Source organism: Malania oleifera, chromosome 3 (assembly GCF_029873635.1).
Source record: "Malania oleifera isolate guangnan ecotype guangnan chromosome 3, ASM2987363v1, whole genome shotgun sequence".
In the NCBI taxonomy this organism is placed as follows: domain Eukaryota; kingdom Viridiplantae; phylum Streptophyta; class Magnoliopsida; order Santalales; family Ximeniaceae; genus Malania; species Malania oleifera.
The window spans coordinates 24,238,401-24,255,188 of NC_080419.1; the positions used below are offsets into that span (position 1 = coordinate 24,238,401).

Here is a 16,788-nt window from a genome sequence, read left to right on the forward strand (position 1 = left end):
TATGTTAACAAACTAATATTCATACAATTGATTTTAACTAGCAAGTACCAATATTACAATCTATGGATCAAATGGGCTATTCAAAGATGTGATTTTAATCTACTAGCAAGGGTTCACAAAATATAAAAAAGATTCAAACACAAGTATTGAAGTTACCAAGATATTGGTTTGGATGACTTGACGTTATTCCACACGTAGTTAGGTCATACCGTTGGTCCTTTGTACAAGCTTTGAATCACAAGATGAACACAGCAATGAAGTGTAGATGATGATCGTCGTGTGGGTGTATGAAGACGCTGGCCGTGTGGTGTTGATGGGGGCCGTGAGAATATTAGATGGAGAAGGGGTTGATGGAGTCATTGGATAGTTTAGTGGTCTTTCACCACTTGATCTTTGGAGAGAATGCCATAGCCTCACACTACTCACTCACAAGGAGAGGAACAAGCTTTACAAGCTCAAACAAAGAGATGCTTCTTCAATATTCAACTTCAACTTCATCCCTTGTTCTTACAATAAGAAAGCTATTTATAAGCATAGCCTAGGAGACAAAGCTTTAAACACTCAACAACTCTCAACAATTTTCAACAACAACTCTCAATAACTTTCAACAACAACTCTCAACAACTTTCAACAACTATTAACCTAACACAATTAATACTTACTAAAAAAACAAGAAATTCCAACTCATAAGCACACAAGTCAAGTTTAGTTGTCTTGCATTATTACAATTCAAATTTGAAATTTAAACACATTCCAAAAGGAAGGCCAAAACCGTGTGGGACCCATTGGAGCCATGTGGGGGCCACATGGGTTTTGAGTTGGACTTTGCTTCAATACTTCACTTGGGTCTTCAAGCATGGTCTTCAAGCACCTAGTAATCTTGAAATAACATATACAAGAAAAATATAAATTAACACAGTAGCAAAGTCTTCACATAAAAAAAATCTTCCATCAAAGAAGTAGATGATCTTCAATTAATCCCATGTGTTCTTACAAAATAGATATAAACAATAGTGGACATCTAGAGGTCGTCCACGTGTCACCATGTCAGCAAAGGAGTGGAGATTGGGAGGTTGTTCATGTGTCATCATATCAGTAAAAGGGATACATAAGGCATGTTGATCCCCATCATTCCCCCTTTGTCGTCATCTTTCAAAAATATTAAATATATCCTTATAACTACTCATAAGTATCTCAAAATACCTCTATAATTATTTATAATTATTCCAAAATGCCCTTATATATATATATATATAATTTTTTGTTATTTTTTTTTTATAATTTTTTAAAAATAGAGAGTTGTGAAGTGGCTAGCTTAACTTAAAAATTATATTCAACTTAAGGAATCATGAATATGTTGGCCTTTTTTGAGATAAAACTTCTTGCTATCGCCATTCAAAACGCTTGTTACAAAGAAAATTGGTTCTTGTTAAACAAAATAATTATGCTAGTGTTGTATGCTATCAATTAATCCACTAATATTCCAAAGCTCACGCTTCCCTTGCTTTTACTCTTAATTACTCCCTATTTTACCTTTATTTATAAAAGCAAATTGTGCCTACGGAATCAGTAAATATCATAACAGAATTAATTGGATTGAATATGGTTCGTTCGGCATTGTTCTTATTTTTTGTTTCATGTTTTTGCTTATGCACATGAAAAAACTTGTTATGAAAACGTGTTTGTTTATGTTGTAAGTATTTTTTATTTTTGTTGCTGATTTTAAGTTGTTGATGAAAAACTTTAAAATTTAATTTTATGTTTCAGTTGTTTTGACAACATGTTGTTAGAAATTAAAATATCTATAAATATTTTTTAAATTAAAAAATTCATTTTGTGCATAATTTTTAATTAAAATTAAGATTAAATGAACATATGAATTTAAATAAAATTAAAATAAAAATATACATAAATAAAAAAATAATAATTAATTACAAATAATTTTTACATGTACAGTAAGATTCAAAAATGAAATATGAAAATATTGCAATCAAGTAAAATAATTAAAATAAAAATTTTATTATATTATGTTTAATTTGTATTTTTTGAACTTTTATTATTTTAATCATGATTTAAAAAAAATACTATTTAAATTAAAGGTGAAAATAAACAAATTTTAGATTAAGTTTTTAATTTAGTTGTTGCATTTTAGTGTTTAGTTTCTAATTTTTAGTTTTTGTTCCTAATTTTTGTATTCATAATTTTTTTTTTTAACTTTATAAAAAAGAATTATTAGACTCAATCGTGATTTCAGATAATATTTGAAACCTTTTACTTTTATATTTATCACGAAATCCATCCCTTCGGCGGGAAAGCCAAAAATTCGAAGTGGGCGACTGGCGAGAGACGGAGAGAGAGTTGCAGAGCAGCGGCGACCTCTCGTCAAAGCTGGGCAGCCATGGAAAAAGCCGTATCTCGGATAGTTGCAGACCTCGAAGCGCACCAGACCGACCTCGATGATTCACACCACCAAACACAGACACCCATCTCAGAATCAACACTCTTGGATCTCCAAAAGCTCGTAGACAACGCCTTCAATGACCGGGACCCAGAAGGCATGAACCGTCTCTACGTAGAGCTCTCGTCAAGAAACCTCTCCCCGGCCTCTCTCGTCTGTTCGATCAGCTCCACCATGGATTCCGGCCCCACCCACCTCTCCCTCTTAGCTTCCAAAGTTTACCTCTCTCTGCTCCTCTCCCCAAACGCCCCGGTTTTCACCCTTTTCACACCCATGTCTTTTCTCTCTCTTCTTCGCTCCATTCGCCGATCTCTCAAGCACCGGTCGCCTCCTCCTGCGACTGATCGGGAACACCGCGGCAGAGGGTCGCACGTCGTGGCTTGTCGGAAGAGGAAGGGCAAATCTTCTCGCAATTTGGTTCGCAATGTTGATTTTGAGGACGGCGGCGATGCGAGCGAAGAAAACGTTTTCGATGTGAGGGTTTTGTTCTCTGTTCTTGAAAGAGTAGAGCTCGTTTTGGGTTTAATGCATTTGGGTCGATTTCCCGATAGTTTGAAGTCTTTGATCCAAACTGTCGCTGAAATTCCCGTAACTGCGGTTGAATTGTGTGGCGGGTCGGGAAATTACACCAAATTATGTGATTTGTGTTCGAGAATTTTGAGTGAATTGTTAAAGCCCGAGCATGGTGATCAAGCAATTACAGCGGCTGAGGTGTTGAAGTCTCTATCACCCTCAATCCTTCTGCTTAAATCACAGGCTCGAACTTGTGCTCTGGAATTTGTTAAGACTCGGATGATAACTGCAGCCAGGGACTCGCTTGTTATCAAGAAAGCAATAGTGAATCTTCCAAGGTATTTGGTGCTCAAGGCACCTGAGAAGTCAGAGCCTCGGGCTCTAGCTGTTGAATCAATAATGGAGATTGTTTGTACAATGGAGTTTGATGATCAAATTGAGTTTGCAGGTTATGTGTTGAAGATGAGTAAAGGGAAGCCCCACCTTAGGCTTTTGGCTGTTGATCTTGTTCCGGTGCTTATGATGTCATTGAGGGATTCATTTATGGCGAGCTCAGAAAGTGAAGGGAAGACTTCATTGGGGTTGAGGTGTTTGGAGGCTCTGATTCAGCGTTTTTCAGATGCAAGTGCAGCTATTCGAGCTCGGGCTTTGTCAAACATGGGGCAGCTGGTGGAGTTTTTTTCAGGTGATGATAGGAGCCTAACCCTGTTGAAGAGAGTAATAGGATTTGGCAATGTGGGAGAATGTGGGATAAATGTGCTTCTGAGGAAAAGGTGCATGGATGAGAAAGCGGCGGTCAGGAAGGCTGCTCTACTTCTGATCACAAAGTTGACGGCTGCACTAGATGGTGCCTTCGATGCAGATTTGTTGAAGACTGTGGGAATGGCTTGTTCAGATCCACTTGTTAGCATACGTAAAGCAGCAGTTTCAGCTCTCTCCGAGGTTAGATTTCTGTAGTATTTCATATACCGTGGTAAACAATGAATACTCTTGGACACTCATTCATGTATCTGCATTAATCATATCTACTTCAAAGTTATTGTAGGAATTTCTTTACTTGCTGCAATAACCAGCAATGTCCACCAGGCACCTTAAACACTTGCCTTGATCCCGTAACTCTTGGGCATAGTCTTGGAATTGTAATTTATTTGGATTCCTTCATTTGATCAGAATGAACAATATTACAATGTATATTTCTAATTTTATTTAGAGAGAGATAGAATGGAATTGTAGTTGTCATTTATTGCATCTTTGGACATAAGAATGGGTGGGATTGGGTGGAATGGAATCAAATTTATTACTTCATTTCTTCATTCTCTTATTCAAATTTTTTCATTTCATTCCTCTCCTAACCAATTCCATTTTGCAAACAAAATGTAGCGATAGTGATTTTGTTAATGTAGCAGGTGGGGACTCCAAGAGATTGATCATCATGATAAAATATATGCAATTATACATAGAAAAGTCACTCATTATATTCCTTAATATGGATGTATCCCAAGGGTTTGTTTTGAAATGATGCTCATGATGTTAGCACCGGAAGAGTCCATGGGTATGCTTGATACACATGGATGAGTACCAACTTGATCTAAAAGTTTAAGCCCATTTTGTCTAGGGTCCAACCATATATATAAGCACCCATCATCTACTCAAATTTTTTAATGTGGGACAAACTCACAAGTGGAATTCTCAACAATCTCCCATTCACTTGAGAGTTCCAATTGCTTCCCCTTGAGCGGAATCGGTTTCCCTCATGGGAGTAAGCCCAATTCTTCAATAGTTGCTCAAGTGGGCCTTACCACCGTGCCTTACGTGCCTCGGATTGCATTTCACGTGCCTTCGAACTAATCTTACCTCCCACGTCTTGACCCTATTCGGATCCATCTTCCAAGCCTAGATGATCCTTATTGGTTTTGGTCACACATTTGGTCCTCAAACTGTTAGCACGTTAAGAGAATTAGTTTCATGCCTTGACCTTTTTTACAATGTCGCTCATTCAGAGTTACGAACCATCGGCTCTGATACCACTTGTTAGCACCAGAGGAGTCCATAAGTGAGCTTGATACACATAGATGAACCGACTTCAATTTTTATTTCTTTGGGGTTCTGCCACTTGTCTGAAAGCTGACTCTTTTTTGTTTGCCGAGGATGCAACTCTCATGTTGGTCGATATTAGTTGACTAAAGACTTGGTATCTTTCCCTTTGAGTTCATGATTTTTAGGCATTTTTCACTCATGTGACCGAGTCTCTAGTGCCATAGGTTTGAATCTTCTTTCCTTGCAGCAACTGAAATTGACATGCAAGCATATGTGGTCATATAAAGAGTACCTATTTTCTTATCGTGCAAGTATGTCATTGCGCCTTTGGAAATTTTCCAACTGTCGCCACAGAAGGTTGTAGTGTAACCTTCACTTGTAAGCTGTCGAATAGAGATTAAATTTTTCTTAAGATCTGAGATACATCTGACATCAGTCAAACTCCAAGTGGTACCTGTCAAATTTATTTTTGCTTCTTCTTTTCCTGCAATTTCACAAGGTTTGTCATCACCAAGATAAACATTGCCAAGGTTACCGGATATATACCTGTCAAGCATTTCTTTATTGCTTGTTGCGTGAAATGAGGCTCCAGAGTCTAATACTGCAGACTCTCCCTTCCTTTCCAAAGAGCATAGCAATACATCTCCTTTTCCTAAAGAAAAAGTAACATTTGCTTTAGTCTTATTTTCTGGCTCCTTCTGGGATCGACATTGATTTTTGTAGTGTTCAATCTTGCCACAATTCCAACACTCAATATGCCTTTTGCTCTGAGAGTTGTTGGAATTTCTTGGTGCTCTTGATTTGGACCGTCTGCTTCTTGATCTTCCACTATTGTAAGGAAAATTTCAATTTTAATTTCTGCCCCTGGTTTGTTTCTCACCTTGTGTGACCAAGGCGCATCCTTGGAAGTTAACGATTGGCTTTCTCAGGATGTCAGTATCCTATAGTGAAGCTATCACTTCTTCTAATTTCAAGGTTTCCTTCCCAACAAGCAAGTCGGGGTCGGAGTTGGGGTCTGTGGTGCTTCAGTGCACTCATCTATGATAGATCCCTCTGTCTAGGAATTATCAATTGTTTGTTGTACCATGTTGCTATTAGTGGTATCATCCAATTCTACAATATTGGGATCATTTTGTGCGGGATTACGTGAAGATGTTGCATTTTTGTACATAATCTTTTCATTGAATACAACATCTCAACTTCTGATTATTTTCTTGTTTTGGCCATCCCAGATGCGGTAGTCAAACTCATCTTCACCATATTCAATGAGTGCATTTTTGAGATTTTGGATCAAGCTTGCCCCTAGCTTGATCACTAATATGCACATAAGCAACACAATCGAAAACTTTTAAATGTAAAAGTTTTACCTCTTTTTTGCCCTATACCTTCTCTGTTAACTGGAACTGCAATGGTACTGAGAGACTTTGGTTAATTAGATAAGTAGTTGTGCTGACCGCTTCTACCCAAAACTATTTTTGTAAACTTGCTTGTAATTGCATGCTTCTGGCTCTCTTAGTCAAGATTCTGTTCATTCGTTTTTCATATCACAAGGTTTGTCATCACCAAGATAAACATTATCAAGGTTATCGGATATATACCTGTCAAGCATTTCTTTATTACTTGTTGCGTGACATGAGGCTCCAGAGTCTAATACCCCAGACTCTCCTTTCCTTTCCAAAGAGCATAGCAATACATCTCCTTCTCCTAAAGAAGAGGCAACATTTGCTTTAGTTTTATTTTCTAGCTCCTTTTTTTGGGATCGGCATTGATTTCTATAGTGTCTAGTCTTGCCACAATTCCAACACTTGATATGCCTTTTGCTCTGAGAGTTGTTGGAATTTCTTGGAGCTCTTGATTTGGATTGTTTGCTTCTCGATCTTCCACGGCTATAACAAAAATTTCTATTTTGATTTCTGCCCCTAGTCTGTTTCTCACCTTGTGTGACCAAGGTGCACCCTTGGGAGTTAACGATTGGCTTTCTCAAGTTGTCAGTATCTTGTAGTGAAGTCATCACTTCTTCTAATTTCAAGGTTTCCTTTCCAACAAGTACCGCCGTGACAAGACTATCATAAGAAGGTGGTAAAGATGTTAGGAGAAGAAGCGCTTTATCTTCTTCTTCAACTTTTACACCAAGACTCATTAAATGGGTTATGATCTTGTTGTAGTCATTTATGTGATAAAAAATATTGACACTTCCTCCATGCTTAGTTGATAGAATTTTTTCTTTAGAAATAACTTGTTTGTGAGTGATTTTGACATGTATCTTTGTTCTAGTTTCTTCCATAGCTCAACAAGTGATGATTTATCTAACATAGAATACTTAACTTCATTTGACAAGCATAACGAATGGTACTAACCATTTTCATTTCCATTTCTTTCCAAGCACCATCTTCGATATTACTTGGCTTCTTTCCGATTAGTGGCTTGATCAAGTCACGCTGAATTAAGATATCCTTGATTGTGCTTTGCCATAAACTGAAATTGTTTCGGTCGTCAAATTTCTCCATGCCAAACTTGGATAAATTATCATCCACTATAAAACAACAACTTAGAGACTGATTTTGGCAAAATCGATTGCACCAATGCGTTCGGAACGGCCAAAATAACTAGGAATGGGTTTGACTCGATAAAAAAAGGGGCCTGAAATGGGTTGAATCGGCCAAAAACTATTATGGACTAAGTTGACTCAGTAACAAAATATTGCCTGACTGATAGAATAATCTCTGACTGTTATGACGCCATGAATGCTAACGTGGCACTGAATTGCGGCAGCGCATGTGGCTTCGTTCGGGGTCGGTTTTTGACGTTGTTGTCACCGTTGTGACCATCTCGACACGATCTACGTGATGGTGTGATTGAATTAAAGTTTCGAGCAACTTTGCCGGAAACCCCCAACCTTGCTCTAATACCAATTGTTAGGGATTGGGGATGTTCTAGAACACAAACACTAGCAACCAACCACGAGGAACACCGAAGAGTTACGTGGTTCAGCCAAACTCGGCCTACGTCCATGGGAGAGAGGGAGTTTCATTATATCAATAGAAAATGCAGTGGAGGGGGAGTAACACACTCAAACTCAACTTACAACTCAACCTCTCTGCCTCTCAATCAAAACACACAACTCACTTGCCTACACCACTACACTTGTACATATTTCCTTTACAATACACAACCCCTTTTATAAAGGGAGAGGGGCGTAGCATTTATTTTGCAAGCTGCAAATCCTTATTTATTAAGGATTTGGTGCTGGAAAAGAAAAAGATGTGATTCACATGGAATTTGATTTTTATTTCTTCATGTTTTTTTCCTTCTCTTACAATTTATTATTTCTTCACGTTTTTTTCCTTTTCTTATCATTTATTGCAACCACATGTGTTCTCCCCCTCCAAACATGTTCTTCACGTTCTTTTTCTTATCATTTATTGCAACCACATGTGTGGCCCAACAAATCACCCCTCCAAACATGCGGGGCAGCTGCTCTGGTGCTGTAACACTATGTCCTTGCCCTATTCTCTGGGTGACTGCACCCCTTTGCAGGAGTGCCCGCACCCCCTTGCAAAAGTGTCTGCACCCCCTTGTAGGAGTGCTCGCACCCCCTTGTTGTGGTGCTTGTGTAGTGTTCATTTTTTGGATGGTTTCAATGAATCTTGGAGACCCACTAAATCTGAGCATATCTCCAATTTCTCTGTAGTCATTGTCTTTGTCAACATGTCTGCGGGGTTTTTGCTGCCAAGGATCTTCTCAACTGCTAACGCCCTTTCATCTAAAAGAGTTCTGATGAAGTGATAACAAAGTCCGATGTGCTTGGTCTTTGAGTGGAATGCTGAATTCTTTGCCAAGTGTTAAGCGCTCTGACTGTCACTATGCAAAACACTCTTTGCCTGCTTGAAACCCAACTCTGTCAACAAACCCTGTAGCCAAATCATCTCTTTGCTAGCTTCTGTCATGACTACATACTCTGCCTCTATAGTGGATAGTGCAACGATCTTTTGTATCTGTGATACCCAACTAACGGCAGAAGTACCTACTGTGAAAACATATCCAGTAGTGTTTCTTTGGTGATCTATCTTGCCGGCAAAGTCTGTATCTACATATCCCTGCAATATCATATTACTTTTGCCAAAACATAAACATTTGTTACTAACTGAGGAGATCTTCTCGACCTCATTTACTGAATAGGGGATATTTGGATTACTTGTTACTAACTGATGCCGCTGAACCAAAGTGCCATAATGAAGCATGTCAGGTGGATGAGGCTAGTAAGTGGGAACTTTCCATGAAAGATGAGATGAAATCTCTCACCGGCAACAGGACTTGGGAGCTAGCTAGGTTACCAAAGGGAAAAGAAGCTCTTCAGAACAAATGAGTGTACCGTATAAAAGAAGGGCATGATGATTCGAGAAGATATAAAGCAAGACTGGTGGTCAAAGGCTTCCAACATATAGAAGACATTGACTACTCAGAAATCTTCTCACCAGTTGTGAAACACGACCATTCGGTCAGTTTTAAGCATTGTTGCAGCAGAGAATCTGCATCTCGAGCAGTTAGATGTAAAAACTGCTTTCCTCCATGGTGATTTAGAGGAGGAGATATACATGCACCAACTTGAAGGTTTTGCATAGAAAGGCAAAGAAAAACTTGTTTGCAGGTTGAAAAAGAGTCTGTATGGTTTTTATAGGCTCCAAGGTAGTGGTATAAGAAATTTGACGGTTTCATGTAAAAGAATGACTACCGCAAGTGCAACGTTGATCATTGTTGCTATTTCAAGAGGTATAAATCAAGTTATAGAATTCTTTTGCTTTATGTTGATGACATGCTACTTGCAGGACCAAATATAGACGAGATCAGAAAATTGAAAAAACAGCTGTCCACTGAATTTGAGATGAAAGACTTGGGTCCAGCAAAGCAGATGCTTGGGATGAGAATCACTAGAGACAGAAAGGAGGGAACCTTGCTGTTTTCTTAGATCGAGTACATTAGGTAGATTTTCAGAAGGTTCAACATGAGTGATGCTAAGGCAGTTAGCACACCTTTAGCTGCCCATTTAAATTATTAAAGACTTAATCTTCAAAATCAGAGGAAGAGAAGAAAGAAATGGACAATATCCCATACGCTTCAGCTATAGGAAGTTTGATGTACGCCATGGTTTATGTAGTGGGAACCGTCAGCAAATTCATGTTGAATCTAGGAAAAATCCATTGGGAAGTGGTCAAATGGATTTTAAGATATCTTTGAGGTACAATTAACAAATGTTTATGCTTTGACAAAAGTGATCTGACATTGCAGAGATATGTAGATGCAGACTTTGCCTATGAGATAGATCACCGAAGAAGCACAACTAGATATGTCTTCACAGTAGGTACTTGTGCCCTTAGTTGGGTATCATAGATACAGAAGATCGTTGCACTATCCACTATAGAGGCAGAGTATGTAGCCATGACAAAAGCTAGCAAAGAGATGATTTGACTACAGGGTTTGTTGACAGAGTTGGTTTTAAGTAGGTGAAGAGTGTTTTGCATAGTGATAGTCAAAGCGCCATACACTTGGCAAAGAATTCAGCATTCCGCTCAAAGACCAAGCACATCGGACTTTGTTATCACTTCATTAGAACTCTTCTAGATGAAAGGGTGTTAGCAGTTGAGAAGATCCTTGGCAGCAAAAACCAGACAGACATGTTGACAAAGACAATGACTACAGAGAAATTGGAGATATGCTCAGATTTAGTGGGTCTCCTAGATTCATTGAAACCATCCTAAAAATAAACACTGCACAAGCACCCCAACAAGGAGGTGTGGACACTCCTACAAGGGGGTGCAGTCGCCCAAAGACTAGGGCAAGGACACAGTGTTGCAGCACCAGAGCAGCCGACCCCACATCCACATGTTTGGAGGGGGTGATTTGTTGGGCCACACATGTGGTTGCAATAAAAGATAAAAAAAAAAACATAAAGAACATGTTTGGAGGAGGAGAACACATGTGGTTGCAATAAATGGTAAGAGAAGGGAAAAAACATGAAGAAATAATAAATTGTAAGAGAAGGAAAAAAAACGTGAAGGAAGAAAAGTCAAATTCCATGTGAATCACTTTTTTTTTTTTTTCCGACACCAAATCGTCCATGAATTAGGATTTGCAACTTGCAAAATAAATGCTACGCTCCTCTTCCCTTATAAATGGGGTTGTGTATTGTAGAGGAAATACGTACAAGTGTAGTGGTGTAGGCAAGTGAGTTGTGTGTTGTGATTGAGAGGTTGAGCTATGAGTTGAGTTTGAGTGTGTTACTCCTCCACTGCATTTTCTATTGATATGGTGAAACTCACTCCCTCCCGTGGACGTAGGCCGAGTTTGACCAAACCACGTAACTCTCTGGTGTTCCTTGTGGTTGGTTGCTTGTGTTTGTGTTCTGGAACATCCCCAATCCCTAACACATGACTCTCACATTCAGCCAGGATGGGTTCCAAGATCCTTACTAGAGTTGAGCTCCTTTTGCCAGCTTGATACAACCATCCTTTGTCATGACATATGATGGACTTCTTTTCTTTTTTGCTAATGATATTTACTGCTAAATCCTGTTTATTTAATTTTTTTTATGCTCTTATGTTTTATACGTGCACCCTCGTGAAAACACATGCATGCGTTTTCTATTTCCATTTTTTTTGCACCCCTACATGTATAAACTACAAATGCTTGGACCAATGGCTTTGTTGCTGTGTAGGATTTTTCTCCTTTTTTTTTTTTTTTCCTAGGTGAAATTCTTGATCTCATATTATGCTTAACATGCATTGTAGGTCTTTAGAACACTATCAGATGAAAGTGTAACCATCGAGTGGCTACATTCTGTTCCATGTTTAATAACTGATAATGAATCTAGCATTCAAGTCGAATGCGAGAACTTGTTTCTGGAATTGGTCTTGGATAGGGTGTCCAGAGCTGGTTCTACTAGGTTGCAACAAAATGAACCATTATCTTTCAAATCAAATGTTAAGCCAAAAGATATTGAAATACTATTTCCTGAGGGACTTTTGGTTCTGTTGAAAGAGATCTGCAATGGAGAAGTAGCCCCCTGGGTGAGGAAGATCTGCACAAGCCTGGGAAAGAAGAAAAAGCTCAATGGAAACATTGCTACTGCTCTTCAAAATATCATAAAGACATCTGAGTCTCTCTGGTTGAGCCATTCCATGCCGATAGAGAAGTGGACAGCCCCACCTGGTGCTTGGTTTCTTCTCTCGGAGGTATCAGCTTTCCTTTCAAAATCTGTGGACTGGGAGTTCCTCCATCATCATTGGCAGCTCCTTGACAAGCATGGTCTGGAAGGTGAATTTATATCCCCATGTGTCCAAGGAGATGACGATGAAGAGCTAGAGGGCATAGAAACCAATTCTGTAGCTTGGGCTGGAGATCGTGTTCTTCTCTTGCAAACAATCTCTAATGTTTCAGTAATGCTGCCGCCTGAGTCTGCCGCAGATTTAGCTCATAACTTGCTCAACCGGCTGGAGGACTTTAACATGCATTCAACTGAGGTATCTCTCTAACTAGTGTTATTGGTTAGAGTATCAATTTGCAGAATGACTATGCTTGTTTTCTTCTCTTAATAGCACTGTATTTTATAGGGTTAAAATTTGCCTGTGAATTTGTTTTACTAGGAATGGTTGCACTTACTACAGTTTTGTATGGCATTTCGCTGTGTTTTTCTTGTTAAGTTGCTCAAATTGATTGAGGATTCGGAAGCAACCCCTTGACCATTTCATCACTTCAAACCATGCATGTGACAGCATTAGTATCAAACCACTCTAGATTTTCTTCTGTTTGTTTTGAATCAATGAATGCTTTGTTAGTATGGGATCAGGATGAATTATACTTCGGTAGTCTGGTGTTGGAGAAGTTTATAGAAATTAATAGGCTTAATGGCTTATGAATAGGATTGTGAATGGGTCCGGTCATTTAGTTCTGTTGAACTATTGATTGATTCACAGACTAGATGTGTTTTCTACTTCAAGATTTACAGTTATGCTTCCTGAACATGTGGGTCATTTGTCAATGTCAAGCACAGAAAGGAGACAATAACTTCTTTCTTGTTGCAAGTGATGGTGGGATGCTTCCTGTATATCCAAACTTCACCAAAGTTAATTGTAGTATATGGTCTACAACTGCTGCTTTTTTTCCCAAATAAATTTCTCCCCGCTCAAATCTGCAGGGGTGTCTACTTTTTGCATCTATGATTTTCCTTGTGTTTTTATACATTATGCTTGCATTGTTATGTTGCCTATTTGGTAACAGGTTAATGCTCATGTAAAAGCACTCAGAACATTGTGCAAGCGAAAGGCTAATCCTGAGGAAGCTGACGTTCTTGTTATGAAATGGGTATACCAGCTTCTCCCTAAAGCTTCTCAAGTTATAGAAATGTTCATTTCAAAGAACTCTGATGCAAATGATGAGAGTAGCTTCTTTACACCACCAAGAAGTGAGAGTAGGAAGAGCAAGAAAGCAATGGCAGTCTCCAGATTATTATCACAAGCAGTTACTGCATGCTATACCATTGGGTCTTTAGTTATTGTTTGTCCTTCTGCTGATCTGAATGCTATAATTCCAGTTTTACATTCCATTATCACTTCAGGGAATTTCAATCCAAAGTTGAAAAAATTTCCAGTCCCTGCAGTTTCTATAAAGCAGACAGCTCCTTCTTTGTATATTCAAGCATGGCTGACAATGGGGAAGATATGTCTTGCAGATGGAAAACTTGCAAAGAAATATATCCCTCTGTTCGTGCAGGTTTAGTTCTAGACTCATCATGACTTATATTCCTTGAACTTTAAATTGTTAGAGAAGACAAATAATACATGACTTGAATTTAGCATTTATGCTAACAAGTGGTAATTGCAATAATGTGCTCTGAACTTCTTATGAATTTTTATAAATTTCCTGAGAGAACAATTTGGTATGTGATCTATTTGAAGCTTCCTTGAATAATGCACAACTGTTTCATCATTCTCATTTATTTGACCGTTGTGTGGAATTCACTAGGCTTCATGCATTGTAAATATTACCTAGTTAATTTGTGAACTTTCTGAGTGAAGTTTGACCTTTTCTCCTCAATATGCATGGGCTAACAGGAGCTTGAAAAGAGTGACAATGCAGCCCTTCGCAACAATATTGTAGTGATGATGGCAGATTTTTGTGTCCGATATACTGCCTTGGTTGACTGGTGAGTCTCACATGTGTGTATGCAAGTGCACATGTTTGTTTACTAAAAGAACTGAATAGTTTTTAGATATTATCTTTGCTATTCTAACAAATCATTCTTGAAGCAAACAGTTACATATCAAAGATCACCAAGTGTCTTTGTGATCCATGTGAACTTGTGAGACGGCAGACATTCATACTTCTCTCTAGATTATTACAGGTTTATAATTGTTTCCAGCCTTTGTAATTTGTCATATTATTTTAACACCTTTCATTTTGGAGAAGCAAATTAATTACATTTGAAGTTACTCTTTTGTTTAGAGGGACTATGTGAAGTGGAGAGGTGTGCTTTTTCTCCGATTCCTTTTGTCTCTTGTTGACGAATCGGAAAAGATTAGGCAACTCGCGGATTATCTCTTTGGGAATATCTTAAAAGGTTTGAGGCTCTGGCTAGTCCTTGCATACAGAATCACAGAAGTCTTGGTACTAATTTCTTTTCTATTTTCTTTTGTATGATGTATTTGCAGCCAAAGCCCCCCTTCTAGCTTATAACAGTTTTGTGGAAGCTATTTTTGTTCTGAATGATTGCCGAACCCATAATGGGCATACTGAGTTGCAGAGTTTGCAGACTGAGAACAGGATTTTCTCTATCAGGTGTGCATCTTCTAGGCTCAATGAAAGGGATATTGCTGTGATCGTAATGAAAAAGTCTTATGTTTCTGTTTAAATTATTTCCAGAGGAAATGATGAAAAATCAAGGTCCAAAAGGATGCACATTTATATTTCTTTGCTGAAACAAATGGCCCCAGAGCACCTTTTAGCTACCTTTGCAAAGCTGTGTGCGGAGATCCTTGCTACTGCATCTGACGGCATCCTCAATATTGAAGATGTTACTGGACAGTCTGTTTTGCAGGTAGTGTTCAAAAGTAGATATCTGCGGAAGTTCATTTGGTTTCTTTTCTCTTTTTCTTTTGTTCTAATTCTTTTATCCATTGTTTTGCTGGCCAGAAATTTCTTGTTACAAAATTTGCTTGTTTTTGTTACTCATCTATAAAATGTTGTTTGTGAAATGGAGAGGACAGGATGTTTTTCAAATTCTGGCTTGCAAAGAGATCCGTATCCCATCTAACCGATTATCTTCTGACTCGGCTGACATGGATGAAGAAGGTGGAGATACTGGAGCATCAGCAGTTGCTGCAAGAGGCAGAGCCATAACTCAAGCAGTCAAAAAGGGCCTTGTCCAAAACATCATCCCCATCTTCATTGAGCTGAAAAGGCTATTGGAGAGCAAAAACAGCCCTCTAACAGGTTCCCTTATGGAATGTCTTCGAATCCTTCTTAAGGACTACAAGAATGAGATTGATGAGATATTGGTAGCTGACAAGCAGCTCCAGAAAGAGTTACTATATGACATGCAAAAATATGAATCAGCAAAGGCCAAATCAACCGCTGCTAAGACTGTTGCTACCTTGCAAAGCTCAGGTCACATTCTTACACCACACGGTTCTTCCAAGTTTGCAGTAAAAACCGATGTGCAAAATAAGTTCACTAAGCAGTTGCAAAGCAGTTCAAAAGTGGCTTCTGCCATGGCAGATGCAGCTGCTGCAGCCACTGCTCAGTCCGTGCTCAAGGAAGTGAACCGGGGTGCATTTTCGCCGCCCCTTAATATCATCAATATGCCCAAGCTCAAATCTTCCATGGAGAGAACTGCTTCCCAAGGCAATAAACCAGTAGAGTTATTGCAATCATTGAGGAGGAGACAATCTTTCAGTTCAGATGACGAAAACTGATGTATGTACAGTTCATATGAAGAAAACTGATCCATGTACTACGTATTCTGCACTAATGCATTTTCCCACATAGGAAATGCAGAAGCCTGGGTAGAGCCTACCACATTAGGATAGTCAACTCACTTTGGTCCTTGGGACTTCATCCCAACATAAATGTAAATTTACTCCTGATTTTCTATATTTTCAGTAGTGATAAGTAATCAATTCACCTTGCCCTTTCTATAGTTTACACATTCTATACTTAATGCTTCGTGGCAAAGATTTATGAAATTGGACTTACTGTGATGGTTGTCTTGTCCCATATTTAATTTGACATTTGTAAAGAACATGTTAATAATTCAAAAGACCAAAATACCCTTAATGAAAAGAACAATATAATAAAAGAAAACCAAAAAACAAAGAGTGGTTTGGTCCTTTCCATTGCTTAGCCATAGCTTGCTCATAGGGAGGGACTTTGGTTGTCTACTTTTATTGCATCGAAATACCGAACACCTGTTAAGGTACTTAACTCAACATGGTCCTAACTTAGCCTACCCAGGCTTGCCAGAACAAAAGTATCTTAATATCTACTGCTTGGATGAAGGATTTCGTTCGAAAAATGAAGAAAAAATTCATTTGTTTTCTTATATTTTTCTTCTTTATTAATTACTATCGAAAATGAAATTTTATTTTAGAAGCTAAAAATTAAGAAAAATTAAATATTAATGATGTGTAAAATTAAAATTTTGTTTATAGATTTGATATATATATTATTTTCTTTCTCACTTTTCTTTATTATCAAATATGAAAATATCGATTCCTTGAAATTTTTTT

General features: G+C 38.3%; 1 protein-coding gene across 2 annotated transcripts; it reads left to right on the top strand.

Moving 5' to 3' along the window:
• Positions 1 to 2,291: 2,291 nt before the first annotated feature.
• LOC131150308 (uncharacterized) lies at positions 2,292 to 16,204 on the top strand. 2 transcript variants are annotated; one of them, XM_058100945.1, is made up of 9 exons: positions 2,292 to 3,913; positions 11,794 to 12,525; positions 13,283 to 13,774; positions 14,116 to 14,207; positions 14,318 to 14,405; positions 14,507 to 14,621; positions 14,713 to 14,839; positions 14,924 to 15,098; positions 15,268 to 16,204. In XM_058100945.1, exons 1-9 carry the CDS (start codon positions 2,399 to 2,401, stop codon positions 15,973 to 15,975), a joined length of 4,044 nt encoding a protein of 1,347 aa, XP_057956928.1. In that variant the 5' UTR covers positions 2,292 to 2,398; the 3' UTR covers positions 15,976 to 16,204. The 2 variants fall into 2 exon arrangements, with proteins under 2 accessions (XP_057956928.1, XP_057956929.1); XM_058100946.1 differs by lacking the exon at positions 11,794 to 12,525 and having other exon boundaries at positions 2,315 to 3,913.
• Positions 16,205 to 16,788: the final 584 nt, after the last annotated feature.

What these genes read in the sequence shown, in the direction of transcription:
- LOC131150308 (XM_058100945.1), top strand. Translation starts at nt 2,399, where the DNA reads ATGGAAAAAGCCGTATCTCGGATAGTTGCAGACCTCGAAGCGCACCAG. An exon ending in TATACTGCCTTGGTTGACTG is followed by an intron (nt 14,208 to 14,317) that starts GTGAGTCTCACA and finishes TGAAGCAAACAG; the next exon opens with TTACATATCAAAGATCACCA. An exon ending in CTTTGGGAATATCTTAAAAG is followed by an intron (nt 14,622 to 14,712) that starts GTTTGAGGCTCT and finishes ATGTATTTGCAG; the next exon opens with CCAAAGCCCCCCTTCTAGCT.